The 13,169-nt window shown below is 34.7% G+C and overlaps 1 protein-coding gene across 7 annotated transcripts in view; it reads right to left on the bottom strand.

Moving 5' to 3' along the window:
• The window catches only part of ATP8A1 (ATPase phospholipid transporting 8A1), a 213,703-nt gene that overhangs the window by 32,933 nt on the left and 167,601 nt on the right, over positions 1-13,169 (bottom strand). For all 7 annotated transcript variants that reach the window (XM_019754167.3, XM_019754168.3, XM_074324626.2 and 4 more), the window contains 4 exons: positions 13,000-13,110; positions 6,893-6,967; positions 6,666-6,788; positions 3,083-3,161 (listed from right to left, as the gene is read on the bottom strand). In XM_019754167.3, coding sequence (XP_019609726.2) covers positions 3,083-3,161; positions 6,666-6,788; positions 6,893-6,967; positions 13,000-13,110 — 388 coding nt within the window. The remainder of the gene's footprint in view (positions 1-3,082; positions 3,162-6,665; positions 6,789-6,892; positions 6,968-12,999; positions 13,111-13,169) is intronic.

Below are 13,169 nucleotides of genomic sequence, written 5' to 3'. Positions count from 1 at the left end.
AAGGTTAGTTGCAGCGTGGAATTTTGGTACTCGATTACATTAAAATGCACTGGTCCCCTTTGCACTTTGAATGGATCATCTTCTGTAACCTCATGAAAGTAGCTGGTTCAGCTCACAACTCAGACAATCCGCTGCTGCACTTTGGTTTGCCGCACACGTGCTTTATACGTACTTTCCATTCTGTCACACAGAATATTAATAAGATATGTATCAAGTTTTGAGATTTAATGAAAGTATTAGTTTCACCGCTTCTTCAAGGGTATCCTTAAGTGAAACTGGCTTTTTACTATGAGTGTATGTCAGTGTAGAAAACAATATCTGCTAGTACAGTGTTATCACTGCTGTGCCAAGGTACCAGCAATTTTACCCGCTATTGCTTTTGTATCAGCAGTGAAACCGATACATAATGTCTTGAAAATTTATAAAACCATTGAAACTGTTAAATTTTGACCTCCTGGACCCCCTCCAAAGGTCTTTGGTATTCCCGGTTTTCTATAGACCATACTTCGAGAACTGCTGAAGTGAATAAATTAATATTTAGCAATGTATTATAAAGCATGTTTATATTTCTCCCGTACTCCATCTTTTTTCAAAACCTGAAATACAAAAACAAAAATCTCCTCCTTCTTTAAAAATAAAAAACAAGGCAAAAAAATCCCTGACAAAACCCTCAACATGAGAATGTTAAAAATGCAATTTATGCTGCATGTCATTCATCTCATAAGAAGAGAAAGCATGAGGTGTTCGGACTTGGCTAGATTTGGGTTCCACAGGCAGACCCCTTGTGAACTGCTGAAGCTGGTTGGCTTGGGCAGTTACCGGCAAACACAAAAGACACTTAGGATCTGCTCTCCAGGAGCTAGAGTTATTTGGGAATTCCTTTCAAGCCCTGTCATTATTAGGGGGTTTGTGATGCTTGGTTTGAACTACTTTTGATATTAAATTTCTATTTTCTAATGGAAAATAGAATGTTGGAATGTTGAAATAGCAGTTGAATAGATGGACATGTCTCATCTTTCAAACCTATATTGATTTTGCATTTTGAAAAAATTACCTGGAGAATTTGTCTAAGGTCAAGGTATCCTGAATTATACCCTGGATTTCAATAACTCATGGCTTCTCAAAGTGGAAACAATTCAAATATGCATTAACTGATGAACGAATAAACAAAATGTGGTATAGCCATACAATGGAATATTACTCAGCCATAAAAAAGAATTGAAGTGCTGATTCATGCTACAATATGGATGAATCAAGGTCACATATTACGTAATTCCATTTATATGAAATGTCCTGAATAAGCAAATCCAGAGACAAAAATCAGTGGTTGCCAGGGACTCGGGGGAAGGTGGAGAGAAACGGAGAGTGACTGCTAATGGGTGTGGGGTTGTTTATGGGGTGACGGAAATGTTCTGGCATTACTAGACAGTGGTGATGTTTGCGTAGTTCTGTAACTATACTAAAAACCACTGACTCGCGTGATTTTAAAACCAGAAGTTTATTATGAAGTGAATTATGTCTAAGAAAATAAAAATCCCATTTTGGTTTTCCTAGCGTGCTGGATCAAAATTTTTTATTTTAATTAGATTTCTCACCACACTCATTTCCATGGCCTAAAAAATGAGAAGTATTTACTGTTGTACTGGCAAAGCAATTAATAAAGACATGAAATAAAAATCTCTAACTAGGACATGAAACCACTTCCTTCGCTTAACACCCACTCACCCCTTTCACACAGCATGCTCTCGTTAATTCATTGACAATTTACTGAGTGCCTACAATGAGCTAGGCTCTGTTCTAAGTACTGTAAAGACAACAGTGAGTTAAACTGACAGTTTCCTGACTTCCTGGAGCTTTGATTCTAACAGAGGAGAAAGACAATAAAAAAATAAGCAAATATATCACACCTTGATAGGCAAGTACCATGAAGAAGATACCCGATGACCAAGGGGATAGAGTGACAGGAACTGAGGGGGCAGTGTTGGTGGCTCTTTCGGGTAAGAGTGATGAGAGAGGGCCTCTCTGAGCATAGACCTGAGGGAGTGAGGGAGACAGCCCACTGGCATATCTGGGTGGAGAATGAGGAAACTGCACGGAGGCTGGCAGGAGGCAGGCTGAGGGGGAAAGTGGCGGAAAAAATTAGGTGGAGGAGTCAGCCAAGGTTGGGGCCGTGGATTCTGTTCCAAATGTGATAGAATTCTGTGGTTTTTGAGGAGAGAGGCACCTGGTCTAATATATGTTTTATATGGATCACGCTGGCTACCTGAGGAGACTGTAGGGGCCAGGAAGGGATGGACAGGACTCTCTTCTGTTGGCAATCATGAACTTATAGTCACCGAGGTATGGCCTACACTTCCGAAAGACTGACAGACAAATCCTCGGGTGGAGGGGTGTGTTGTGTTTTTAATTACTGTCGTTTGGGAGCAGAGGCACTGACCAGCCAGCTGTCTTCCTCAGGACCTCAAGGCAAGGTCTGCCTATGGATACTGCAGCACCAGCTCAGGCATCACAGAAATCTCCTCTAATGTGGCTACTGAATCATTTTTATGTGTATAGGAAATTCACTATGATCCTATCTCTTGAAACTGACAGAATAACATCACTCCCACAAAACAAGAAGAGGAAAAGCTTACACTGCACCATGAACATAAAAACATATTAAAACTCTCATTCAAGACATCGGCTCAAGTATACTTGAGAATACTAGCATGTCTGATAAGGTTCAGTATAAAGAGCTTGACACAAGCCTCATAGGTATAATAAATAGACTACATAAAATATTAGCAGTATTGTCTTCAAACTATACATCATCAGAGAACAAAAAGAGCCCTAAAATTTAACTCTCTGCAAGTTGGGAAAACATGAGAATAGAGAAGAAAGGCTTTGCATACATTAAATCACTTTGCTCCCAAAGGAATAACAAAAATCTTTAAAGTGTGTACGATTTTTGGATGTATGTATTTTAGGCTAAGGAAAATACCATAATGAAACACTGCTGTAATTTTTAACATATATTAACAATGAGTTATTTTTCTAAAAAAGTAAAAAGTCATCTCTTAGCATTCATATCCTTTCTACTTACCATACTGAAGGGCTTTTAGTGGAAACCAAAACAGAATAACTGAGTGGAAGAGGCCATTTAAACAATGAACCCAGAAAACCTGAGGGAAAACAAAAATCCATGAGAACCATTTGCGATAAACTAGCTCTGTGAACTCTGACCTTTCTTTTTATCTGTGAGCTAGATTCACAAAACGTGTCTCTGTCGGGCCACCACTGTGAATTAATAGAACTGACAGACACTTTCTGCCACTTAGACCTTCATGGGTCATTTATTTATTTTTATGTTTCTCAAAATGTTTTTTCAGCTTCAATGAAATTTTTTCTACTTTTTAAAAATCAAGTATTAAAAGTTTAAATTTCTGCCTGAAAAATAAAATTTAAAATAAATGCAGGTCCTGAAATTCTTTAAGTGGGACTAGTTTCATAGTTCCAGAAGAATAGACTTTTAAAAAGATGGTAATTTGGTGAAATTTTTACTTTTTCTTTCCCATGTGCAATACAACTGTAAACTTTTCAATGATAAGGATATAATGTATTCATATTCTCTCTCATATATATATATAGGTATACATATAAATTTCATATATAAATACACACATATAAATTATATACTAAAATTAGCAGGCATTACATTTTAATTGTATAATTCCTAAAGCACTGCCAATATAACTGAATTTATAAAAGGCTTTCACAGTTTTTAACACCTGTCAACATCAAACTTCTTACAATTATAACATCATTTAATAGTTATTATTTTCTACATCAACTGTATTTTAAGAACAAGAGAGCAAGTATCACTGGTCTTTCTTTGTAACATGGATATGAAAGATTAAGTTATAGAAAAACTGTTCAAAATTCTTATGGCCTTGTGAACAATTGCAGTTTTGCCACTTAGAAGTGCTTCTTGCAAACAAAACTTATACTAAATAAAATTGCCATGTATTAATAGTTTTAAGCTGTTCAAACAACAGAAATTAAGTTGCCTGCCTCCCAAAATTTTCCACCGTGATCTCAATCTCCTTTGTTAGTTCACACAGTCACACTGGATTGTATGATCCAATTTACGCTCCAATACATTACACATTTGAACTTGTGTTACTCATTAACCTTTGTCTCTTCTCCTCACTATGTCATTACCACAAGTTTTTATTTGACAGAAAGCACAGGTGGGTGCAAGAAAAATTAGTTCTACTTTTCCATTTTCCTGACCGCTACTTATTGTCACATGCTAATCCTTTAACCCCTGTCATGACCTCAGAACCTCCGACCCTTTTTACCATAACAAACGTAATCAACATCATTCAGGGTAACAATGCTTCTTCACTGGTGACCCACAGCAACTACTGTGTATACAACTATGCATTTTGTAGCCATTTGTCTCTGAATTTTAAAACACTTATGTGGGATTTAATCAAAGAATTTTCACTGAAATCATTAGAGAAATCCATAAACCCTATTAAAAAATGGTGGGCAACTCATGGATATAGAAATAAATGGATACAGAAATTGCATAATCTATTTGGGTTGATCTGATGACTTTTTGAAATGCATGGACTCTGCAGATAATGAAATACTTTGTAAACAACAAAAGAATAGCAAAGAAATGATGCATCCACATTAAAACTATATGCTACTTGCTACACCTTTTCCCTGGCCACAGCCCTGTGTCCAAGTTTCCTCGTGCAAAAGGCATGAAAGGATGTGACTTTCCAGGAATGCTTTCGGGTAATCTGGTGAGAATCAATTTGTGTTTATAAGCTTGTGGCTGCAAAGTTAACTCTCTAGAGCACCGCAGAGCTGAGCTACAGTAGTTTGGGGAGCTGTGGCTGAGGTTGATGACAACGGTTTAGTTCAGTGAGGATTACGATCGGTATGCCAGGACGTTTGGAATTTTCCTAGCTCTCAGATCACATTTTCAGGGAAACAAGAGCTCATAGTCCATTGCCTCTGCTCTGACTGTGTCTTTCTAGCACTTGAAAATATCCACCATAGGTAATGAAACACATGGTAAGGAGGTGGAATACAAACTGGATATCATAAATAAAGTCTAAAAAATTCCAAAAATAAGTCATTCAAAAATAAAAGCCTAGACATTTCATAGCATAAATAGCAACAGTTTTAAGAGACCACTAAAAATACTTTTCAAAACCAATGATTTAAATCTAAGAATGCCTCAGTTTTTTTTTTTTTTTAACCAACCAAATTCAGGTATTTAAAACAATACCATCAAGGTGTACACATGTGCACACCTGCATGAGCGCACAGTGCATTCATAAAGACCTAGTTTCAGAAGATGAAAAACAGCCTGGCTATAAACACAGCACTGTCACTTATGGTGTGAGGCTGGGGAGCTGATACCGATTTCATTTTATTCTACTGGTTCACTGAGAATAATGAATTCGAGAGCTTTAAAAATTAAGAAATATTTTAAATATCCTATATTAACTGTCCTAAATTGAAAACACAGAATCTACGTTATGTTTGATTACTAGTACCATGCTAATGAACATGTACTATATGAAATGGGAAAAAATTCTGTGAAGGTGTATTATTATATTACTTTTAGTATAGTTTCAAAATGGCGTCTACCTTGACTGTTATAAAATTAAAAAAATTTTTTCCTCACACTAAATAAAATCTTGAATTACTAGAAAATACCAGTGGAAATGCTTTAGAATATATACTTGCAGGGAAGTAAACTATGCAGAAAATGAGATATTTTTGTTGTTGAGATGAATTAATCGTGGGTCACAAGAGATGACAATAGTCCATGGTGTGCTACGCAGGCTATAAAGCCAGAATATGATTTAGATAAAATATTGGATGTCTTATTTTGTATTTTAAATTTTATGGCTTTAAAATACTGAATATTATGACTGAGTTATTTCCCATAAACCATTATTTTAATGCTCGATACAAACAAGCTAATATTGTAATGAGGACAAAGTTATTTCACAGAACAGAAAATTAGCAAAAAATGCTATGTCGGGGCAGCCAGATGGCTCAGTTGGTTACAACGTGAGCTCTGAACAACAAGGTTGCTGGTTCGATTCCCACATGGGCCAGTGAGCTGCACCCTCTACAAGTAGATTGAAGGACAACGACTTGGAGCTGATGGGCCCTGGAAAAACACACTGTCCTCCAATAACATTAAAAAAAAAAAAAAAAGAAACAGTAATTGCAGTTTAAAAGGTTAAAAATAATTGCAAAAACCGCAATTACTTTAAAAAAAAAAAAAGAATGGTATGTCACTGCTCATCACCTTCCCTTCCCTTGTCAGTCCTGGATGGGTGACCCCTGTGAGGAGTGAGCACTTCCCCAGACACTGCAGACAGAAGGTCAGAGGGTCGAAAGGACACTTGCCTCTGTCTGCCAGACCCAGTTTACTACTGCTTGGCAAATCCCAGTGAATCAGGGTTACATTTTAATTGTATAACAAAACAAACAAAAAACCTTCTCAGTTCATATCAGAACCTTCGGCAAATCTGACTTGCCATGCTCGGCATTTGGGGTTGTTCCCTTGGCTTTGGAAGACCGGGTGCCCCAAGTAATTACAGCAGTAAAGCAAGCCTCCGGATGTGTGCCCGGACAGCAGATCCTACCTTGGTGTTGAAGTCCAAGGCGTTCTGAGATGTTTTGTATAATTCAGGATATTTCAACATGTTCTCTTTTCTGCATGATCTCTCAAATATTCCGAGAGTTAAGGGAGGCATTGCCGTAAACATCTAAAGTGCACAAAGTGATCGTTGTATCAAGCAGCCAAAGACAGGGTGAACCACTATCTCAAAGTATTCAATAAAATAGGAATAACCAAACGGCTTAAACTTACCACATTATAAAGACCTATACACCATCTCTCAAAGAGGATCTGTCCAGAAAAGCCATTAACAAAGGCAAACCAGATCTAGGAAGAAAACAACCCAAAACCCCCCAAATTAGAACACAAAAAATATTCAATGCATAGAATCTGTTGTGTACTCAACCACTGCATGATAGCAGCATTAACATATTTTCATGACTCTCTTAAAAATGGTACTTCTTTGATTTACTTTTTCATTAGAAGGGGCGCTTTCATAAGATATTTGTTATTTAAGCCAAAATTGGTTCCACTGGTTGAATCAAGAAAAGAACTATATAATAGGCAATCATTGATTTAAAAACAATAAATATAACCTTGTTTTCTAAAAGGCATTTCAGGGAATATATTTTATGCCATTAAATATTTAGAACTTTAATTACCTTTTAAAATATCTTTGGATAGTTATCTAAATATTATGGTTTTTACTATAAAATGACAAATGCTTATTTAGAAAATAAAATACTTTCCTGTAATAATATAATCACCAGTTATTTTCTTCTGTGTTAGTTTGTATTCATATAGCTCATTTATACACATTCATAAATTTACCTAACTGGAAATCTGTAATAGTATTATGTCCTCTCCCTCTTAACATCATGTAATAAACATTTTCTTAAGTTGTTATATATCCTTTAAAACAATGTTAATGAATGTATAACCTTTACAGGGCAGCTATAACTATTTCTGGATATGTAGCTTGCCTCTAGTTTTTGCTATTATATATAATTCTGAACTGAATATTCTTGTACAGAAGTCCTACACATTTCTTTCTTTAGAATGAATTCTTTTTTTGTAAAAGACAGCTTTATTGAGATATAACTGATATACAAAAAACTGTACACATTTAACGTATATAATTTGGTAAGTTTGAACATGTATGTGCACACCCATGAAACCATTTTTATAATCAAGATAACAGACATATCTATTACCTCCAAAAATTTTCTGTGGCCCTCCCCCCTTTAAGGATGAATTCTCAGGAGTAGAATTAATGGGTCAAAGTATACGAATTTTTTTTATAGTTCTTGATAATTACAGCCATCAGAATATGAATTTATATATTAAAATGTTTTGTAACTTAAATTTATGCTTTGATAAAAACAAACCTTTAACTAATTGAGCATAATATTCTTACATATTTTGCAATTCTCTAAGAAACAGAAACCTTAACTTTGAATACAATATTAAGGGGCAAATAGAGAAATTTTCTCCAACATGTTTAAGTGAATGGAAAATTAAAGTGAATATTGGTAAATCAATAATACCTACATTATTTTTAAAAAGCAGACCCAAACTGTAATTAAAATCATGTTGATCTGTAAGAGTAAAAAGTCTAGTCCAGCAATGAGATTACATAAATACAAACACAAAACCAAAACATAAAAACAACAAAAAAACCTGTTAGAGGAAGCAGGCTTGACATGCCGGTTAAGTGAATTTTTGAATCAGAGTTGCAGGGACTTTGCTACACTTCACGTTTCATTTCACCTCATTATGGAAGCATGAATTGCTACAAATTCACCATTTATCAATATGTACCCAGGCTGGCCCCAATATGAACAGTCTCTGTACTCACATTGATCTTTTTCCTTTTTATAGTGGAAAGGAATGATTGAGCATAGATAAAAAGGAATGTCTACTTTATGAGATGAAAAAGAAAACAAAGTAGCAATAGCACATGAAAAATAAGTTCAAATTGTGTTAGGGTTGTAACACACATTAGCAACAACAACAAACCATACAATTGGAGTCAAATCTGAAAATGTTGCTTACTTTGACACGTATATTTACAGAAAAAAAACTGAACATTTACCTTAAATAAGGAGCCAGATCATTCACTTGTGCATGTAGATTTTCAAATTACTTAGCATCTTCACGTGAACTTAAGTTTATTCCTTAGGGTGGTGCAGCTGACCTTACTTTTTTTTTTTTTTTTTTTAAGAACTGTCAGTATGCACAAATTGGCAAAACAGACTTCAATGCTTGCTATTTTGTTTTCACATTTGGCCTTTGTGAGATGTGGATTATGTAAATATATATTTGTAATACTCTGGGTGATAGTAATGCTCTCTCTGCAGGTCACTGTGATCTACTGTGGTATTACATACTAAAAAGCTCTCCCATTTCTTAGCTTATGACAAAAATCTAAGGAATTTTGTTTTTATTCAAGTTTATTGGGGTGACAACGGTTAGTAAAGTTACATAGGTTTCAAGTGTGCAATTCTGTAATATGTCATTTATATATCACATTGTGTGTTCACCACCCAGAGTCAGTTTTTAAACTTTCAATTGTGGCCTCACTAGTCTATAAAGATGTAGTCTAATCTTTGTCAGTTTGAAGAAAACCAAAGCTACCTGTATACCAAATTCATTTAATGGATATGAACTGGCTCAAAGGTTATAGCTATAAATACATTTGCAATCGTCATTACCATATAATAAGAGAAAATCTGTGTTAATAAATTTATTGTGTGTGAGTGAAGATTTGTGAAAATGTACGGTCTCCTAGCTTCTTTGTGCGTAACATTAGGTGCTGATACAAACATGCTACCATGAGCTTGAAATTTATGAACCTCCCTTAATCAGTGAATATTTAAGAAAGTTTCAAATTCCAAATAATTTGCAAATAAACCAACATGTTTGCATTTAAAGTTTATTTTAAAAATGCATGAATTAAATTTTAAATTTTAATACAATTTTACCTTTTTATTTTTCCTACTGAAAGATATATGAACGTGTATTTAGAAATTCTCTTCCTGTACTTTAAAAAGTTAATATTCTAATTACTTTTTAAAAAATGCAGAAATAACTAGGTAAGAGCAGAACCTTCCAAAAAATACCCCACACCTTCACATCACTATTATGGCATTTAAGTTTACATATTTTAAAGGAGAAAGAGAAGTTCTTTAACAGTAAAGAAGTCTACCAGTTAGTCTGGGATTCGTAGCTAAAAGATATATTAGAAACTTATCTCACACTAAACAAAACAACACCTACAGTACTATAAACACATAAAAGTCCCTCCTTTGACTCCACCAAAACTACGGAATCCGTCCCTCAGGGGAGGTATCTAAATTATTTAAATTCATAGGAAATCCACATCCCAGCACAATGTGCTGGGAAAATATCATTTCATTGACTTGAATCAAAGCATCTGAAAATTAGAAACATTACATTGTTTTGGGATCTTACCAGAAAACCTGGACGCAACCAATCGTTTGAAAGAAAAGATCTTATTTTGGTAGAAAGAAGTCAGATGTCTCAAAGAAATAATAATAATAAAAAAAAATCTCTTTACAAAGGGCCAGTAATTGCAATGAATACCTAGAGCTGCTGCTGGGCAGCCACCATAATAAGGAAGTGCTTTATACAGTCACCTGCTAAATGTATTTATTTGTTTGGTGGTAATTTATGGCAATGGAGTAGTAGCTAGATAGTGGCATTCCCAGCAATACAGCAAGTGGGAAAAGCACTTTTTGCAGATAATCTGTAAAACCCATAGTGTTCCAGACTATTCCTTTATTAGCACAGAAACTTCAGACCTGCCTCTCCTGGTATTATTTTCTAAGTTCACGTCCCAGCAGAGGCGTGGCAGTTAAAGCTTCACAGACATTTTCCTGATGGAGCATTTCTGCATATTAAACAGCAGCTTACAAACCGTCAATGAGTCCTCTGCTCCCACGCCTGATCAGCACAAAAAACTGAAAGGAGAGATTCGAGACTGGCAGTTGTCCTCACTAGAGACATTCACTGATGTGTTTTCTGTCTATTCATTCCCAGTATTGACATGAGCCATTAACATCTGCAGAACTTGTTTTAACTGGCAAAAGTTGGGTATCTGGGAATTGATTGAAAAGGTCAATTCGTTTCCAAGATAGTTGAATTATATTCAAAATACGTTTCCATAAAGTGCTAAGAGTGAAATAACTTAAAAATGAGATTTCCAGTAGAGTTTAGGACTTACTTCCTTTTCAACGTATAACAAATTTGATCAGTATTAAATATCTCATGAAGAGGTATTATAAATTCAAAGCCAAGTGAAATTTGGGGTGAACCAACCACAAATCTCATTACTCTGGATTTCAAACAGAGTGCAAATTTAGTTTTTCATTTGAGTTTAATATATTTTATTTCCCCCATTAGTGCATAAGTTTTGCTCACTTTATTGTTGATTGTCAAATGATCTAGATTAAAAAAAAAATCCACGAGTTGAGTACTCTTATTTCATCTTATAAAATTAAATATTTGCAAGCAGATTTATTACTGCCATTGGCTTTAAACTCCTGGTATCTTCAAAAATATATGTAAATAAATTGATATTATTTGAATGAGAAAAAATATAATTACAAAAGCTAGTAACTATAGAGGGAATTGGGAATCAAAAGTAATTATTTTAGAAAACAATCACAAATTTATACATACAACAAAGAACATGTATTTTTTGGATCTCATAAGCTATTTTGGAGGTGCATTTTTGCCTCAGCACCCAGACGATTCCAGACCAAATCAGCAGTAATCAACAAGTTCACAGATCATCCTGTTTAGGTTTCCAAATATATGATTATTTTACCTACTGGGTTGTAACCTAATTATAGATTTTTAGTGACCAATAAATGAAACTGCCTGCACACTTGAAAACTAGGTTTCAATTTTACCTGACTGACTCATAATAAGAACTATGCTCAGTCAACATTTTAATAAGGAGATAAGCGTTCTGATAGAGGCATAAAGAACAGCTGAAGCAAACATACAGCAGTTCCCAACTAACTTGTCAATAAGGTAAACGTAAAATCTAGATTTGTTTGGTTTTGTTGACAGTGTTACATCTCTGGTATAAAGTATGGGATATTATTTCTATACAGAAAATGGTTAGGTTGTGTCTCTCCTGATAAATGTGTAGGAACAGTCAACAGATTATAGGACAAGGTGGCATAAACAAACATCTGTAAGGGAGCCCTGAGCATATTTATGAGAGTGTAGGTGTGTCCCCTGACAGGAGTGGAACATGGAAGGTTTTCTTATCACATTAATAATTTTTTATAGTGATTGTATGTTGAAATGACAATACTGAATATATTGAGTTAAATAAAACATGACTTAAAAATTAATTTGGACTTTAATTTTTACTTGTTGCTAATGTGGCTTCTAGAAAATTTAAAATTACACATGTGGTTTGCATTATATTTCTGTTGGCAAGCTCCTGGAGGATAGGAATCATGCTTGATTTACTTTGTAGTTGTGGAACTAAGCTTGGAGATTGGCACCCAGTAGGTGCTGTAAAACTGTAGAGTACATTTCTTTACAAGTGATATTCCTGACCCAGTTTAAGTTTTTCATTTAAAAAGTGATGTTGTATTTGATACATGAAAAGAAATATAGAACTTTCTTGCTATCCAGACACAGGAACTGAATAATCTGATAATTTTTAGACCAATTCCTCATTATCTGAACGCTTGCTGCCTACCAAACTCAGAAACCAAAACAGATCTGGATAGCAGGGATACTTGTATGTAAATATCTAAGTTTGAAAGAAAGTAAGAACTACAAGATGCCCAATGCTCGCAAACGACCTATTTATCCTTCCTGATTGTACTCTGCCTGCCCCCAGCAGAACTGCTATCCTCAGTTTTAGGCCCATCATTCCTTACTTTTCTTTTTAAATAATTTTCCATGTGTGTATCCCTAAGCAGTGTATTATTTTCTCTTGTATGTTTTTGAGCCTCATAAAAAGTTCTATATAGCTTGTAGTCTTTTAAGAACTGAAAACATTATTTCATCAGCAATTCTAATTCAACGTTTCTTACCCATGCAATGGATTAGGTGGGTGCAAAAGTAACTGCGGTTTTTGCAATTAACCTTTTAAACCGCAATTACTTTTGCACCAACCTACTAACATTTTTAGCCAGAATTCAAACACTAATTATTTTCCATGGCTGAAAAACTTTTTGTTTTAACAGGTTTAGAAGTTATAAAAAGTGGGCAAATGGATTAATTAAAATGAGAAAATGTCATCATAAAGAAAACTTCTTTAAATGTCTATGCAAGAGACAAGGATTTTACACTTAACCTGCAATTACCTCGATAATATAGAGGACTATATTCTTGTAGAAGCAGTACAAAATGCACTTGGAGACTCTGTTATAGTTCCAGGCACCATGAACCATCAATAAATTCTTCAAATACTTGAACTAAAAGAAGAATGGAAAAGAAATTAATATTTTCCTCTTTATAGTGTTAGCTGAGATGG

Source organism: Rhinolophus sinicus, chromosome 1 (genome assembly GCF_057876585.1).
Source record: "Rhinolophus sinicus isolate RSI-liver-muscle chromosome 1, RSI-T2T, whole genome shotgun sequence".
NCBI lineage: Eukaryota > Metazoa > Chordata > Mammalia > Chiroptera > Rhinolophidae > Rhinolophus > Rhinolophus sinicus.
This window is presented reverse-complemented; position numbering and strand designations above follow the sequence as displayed.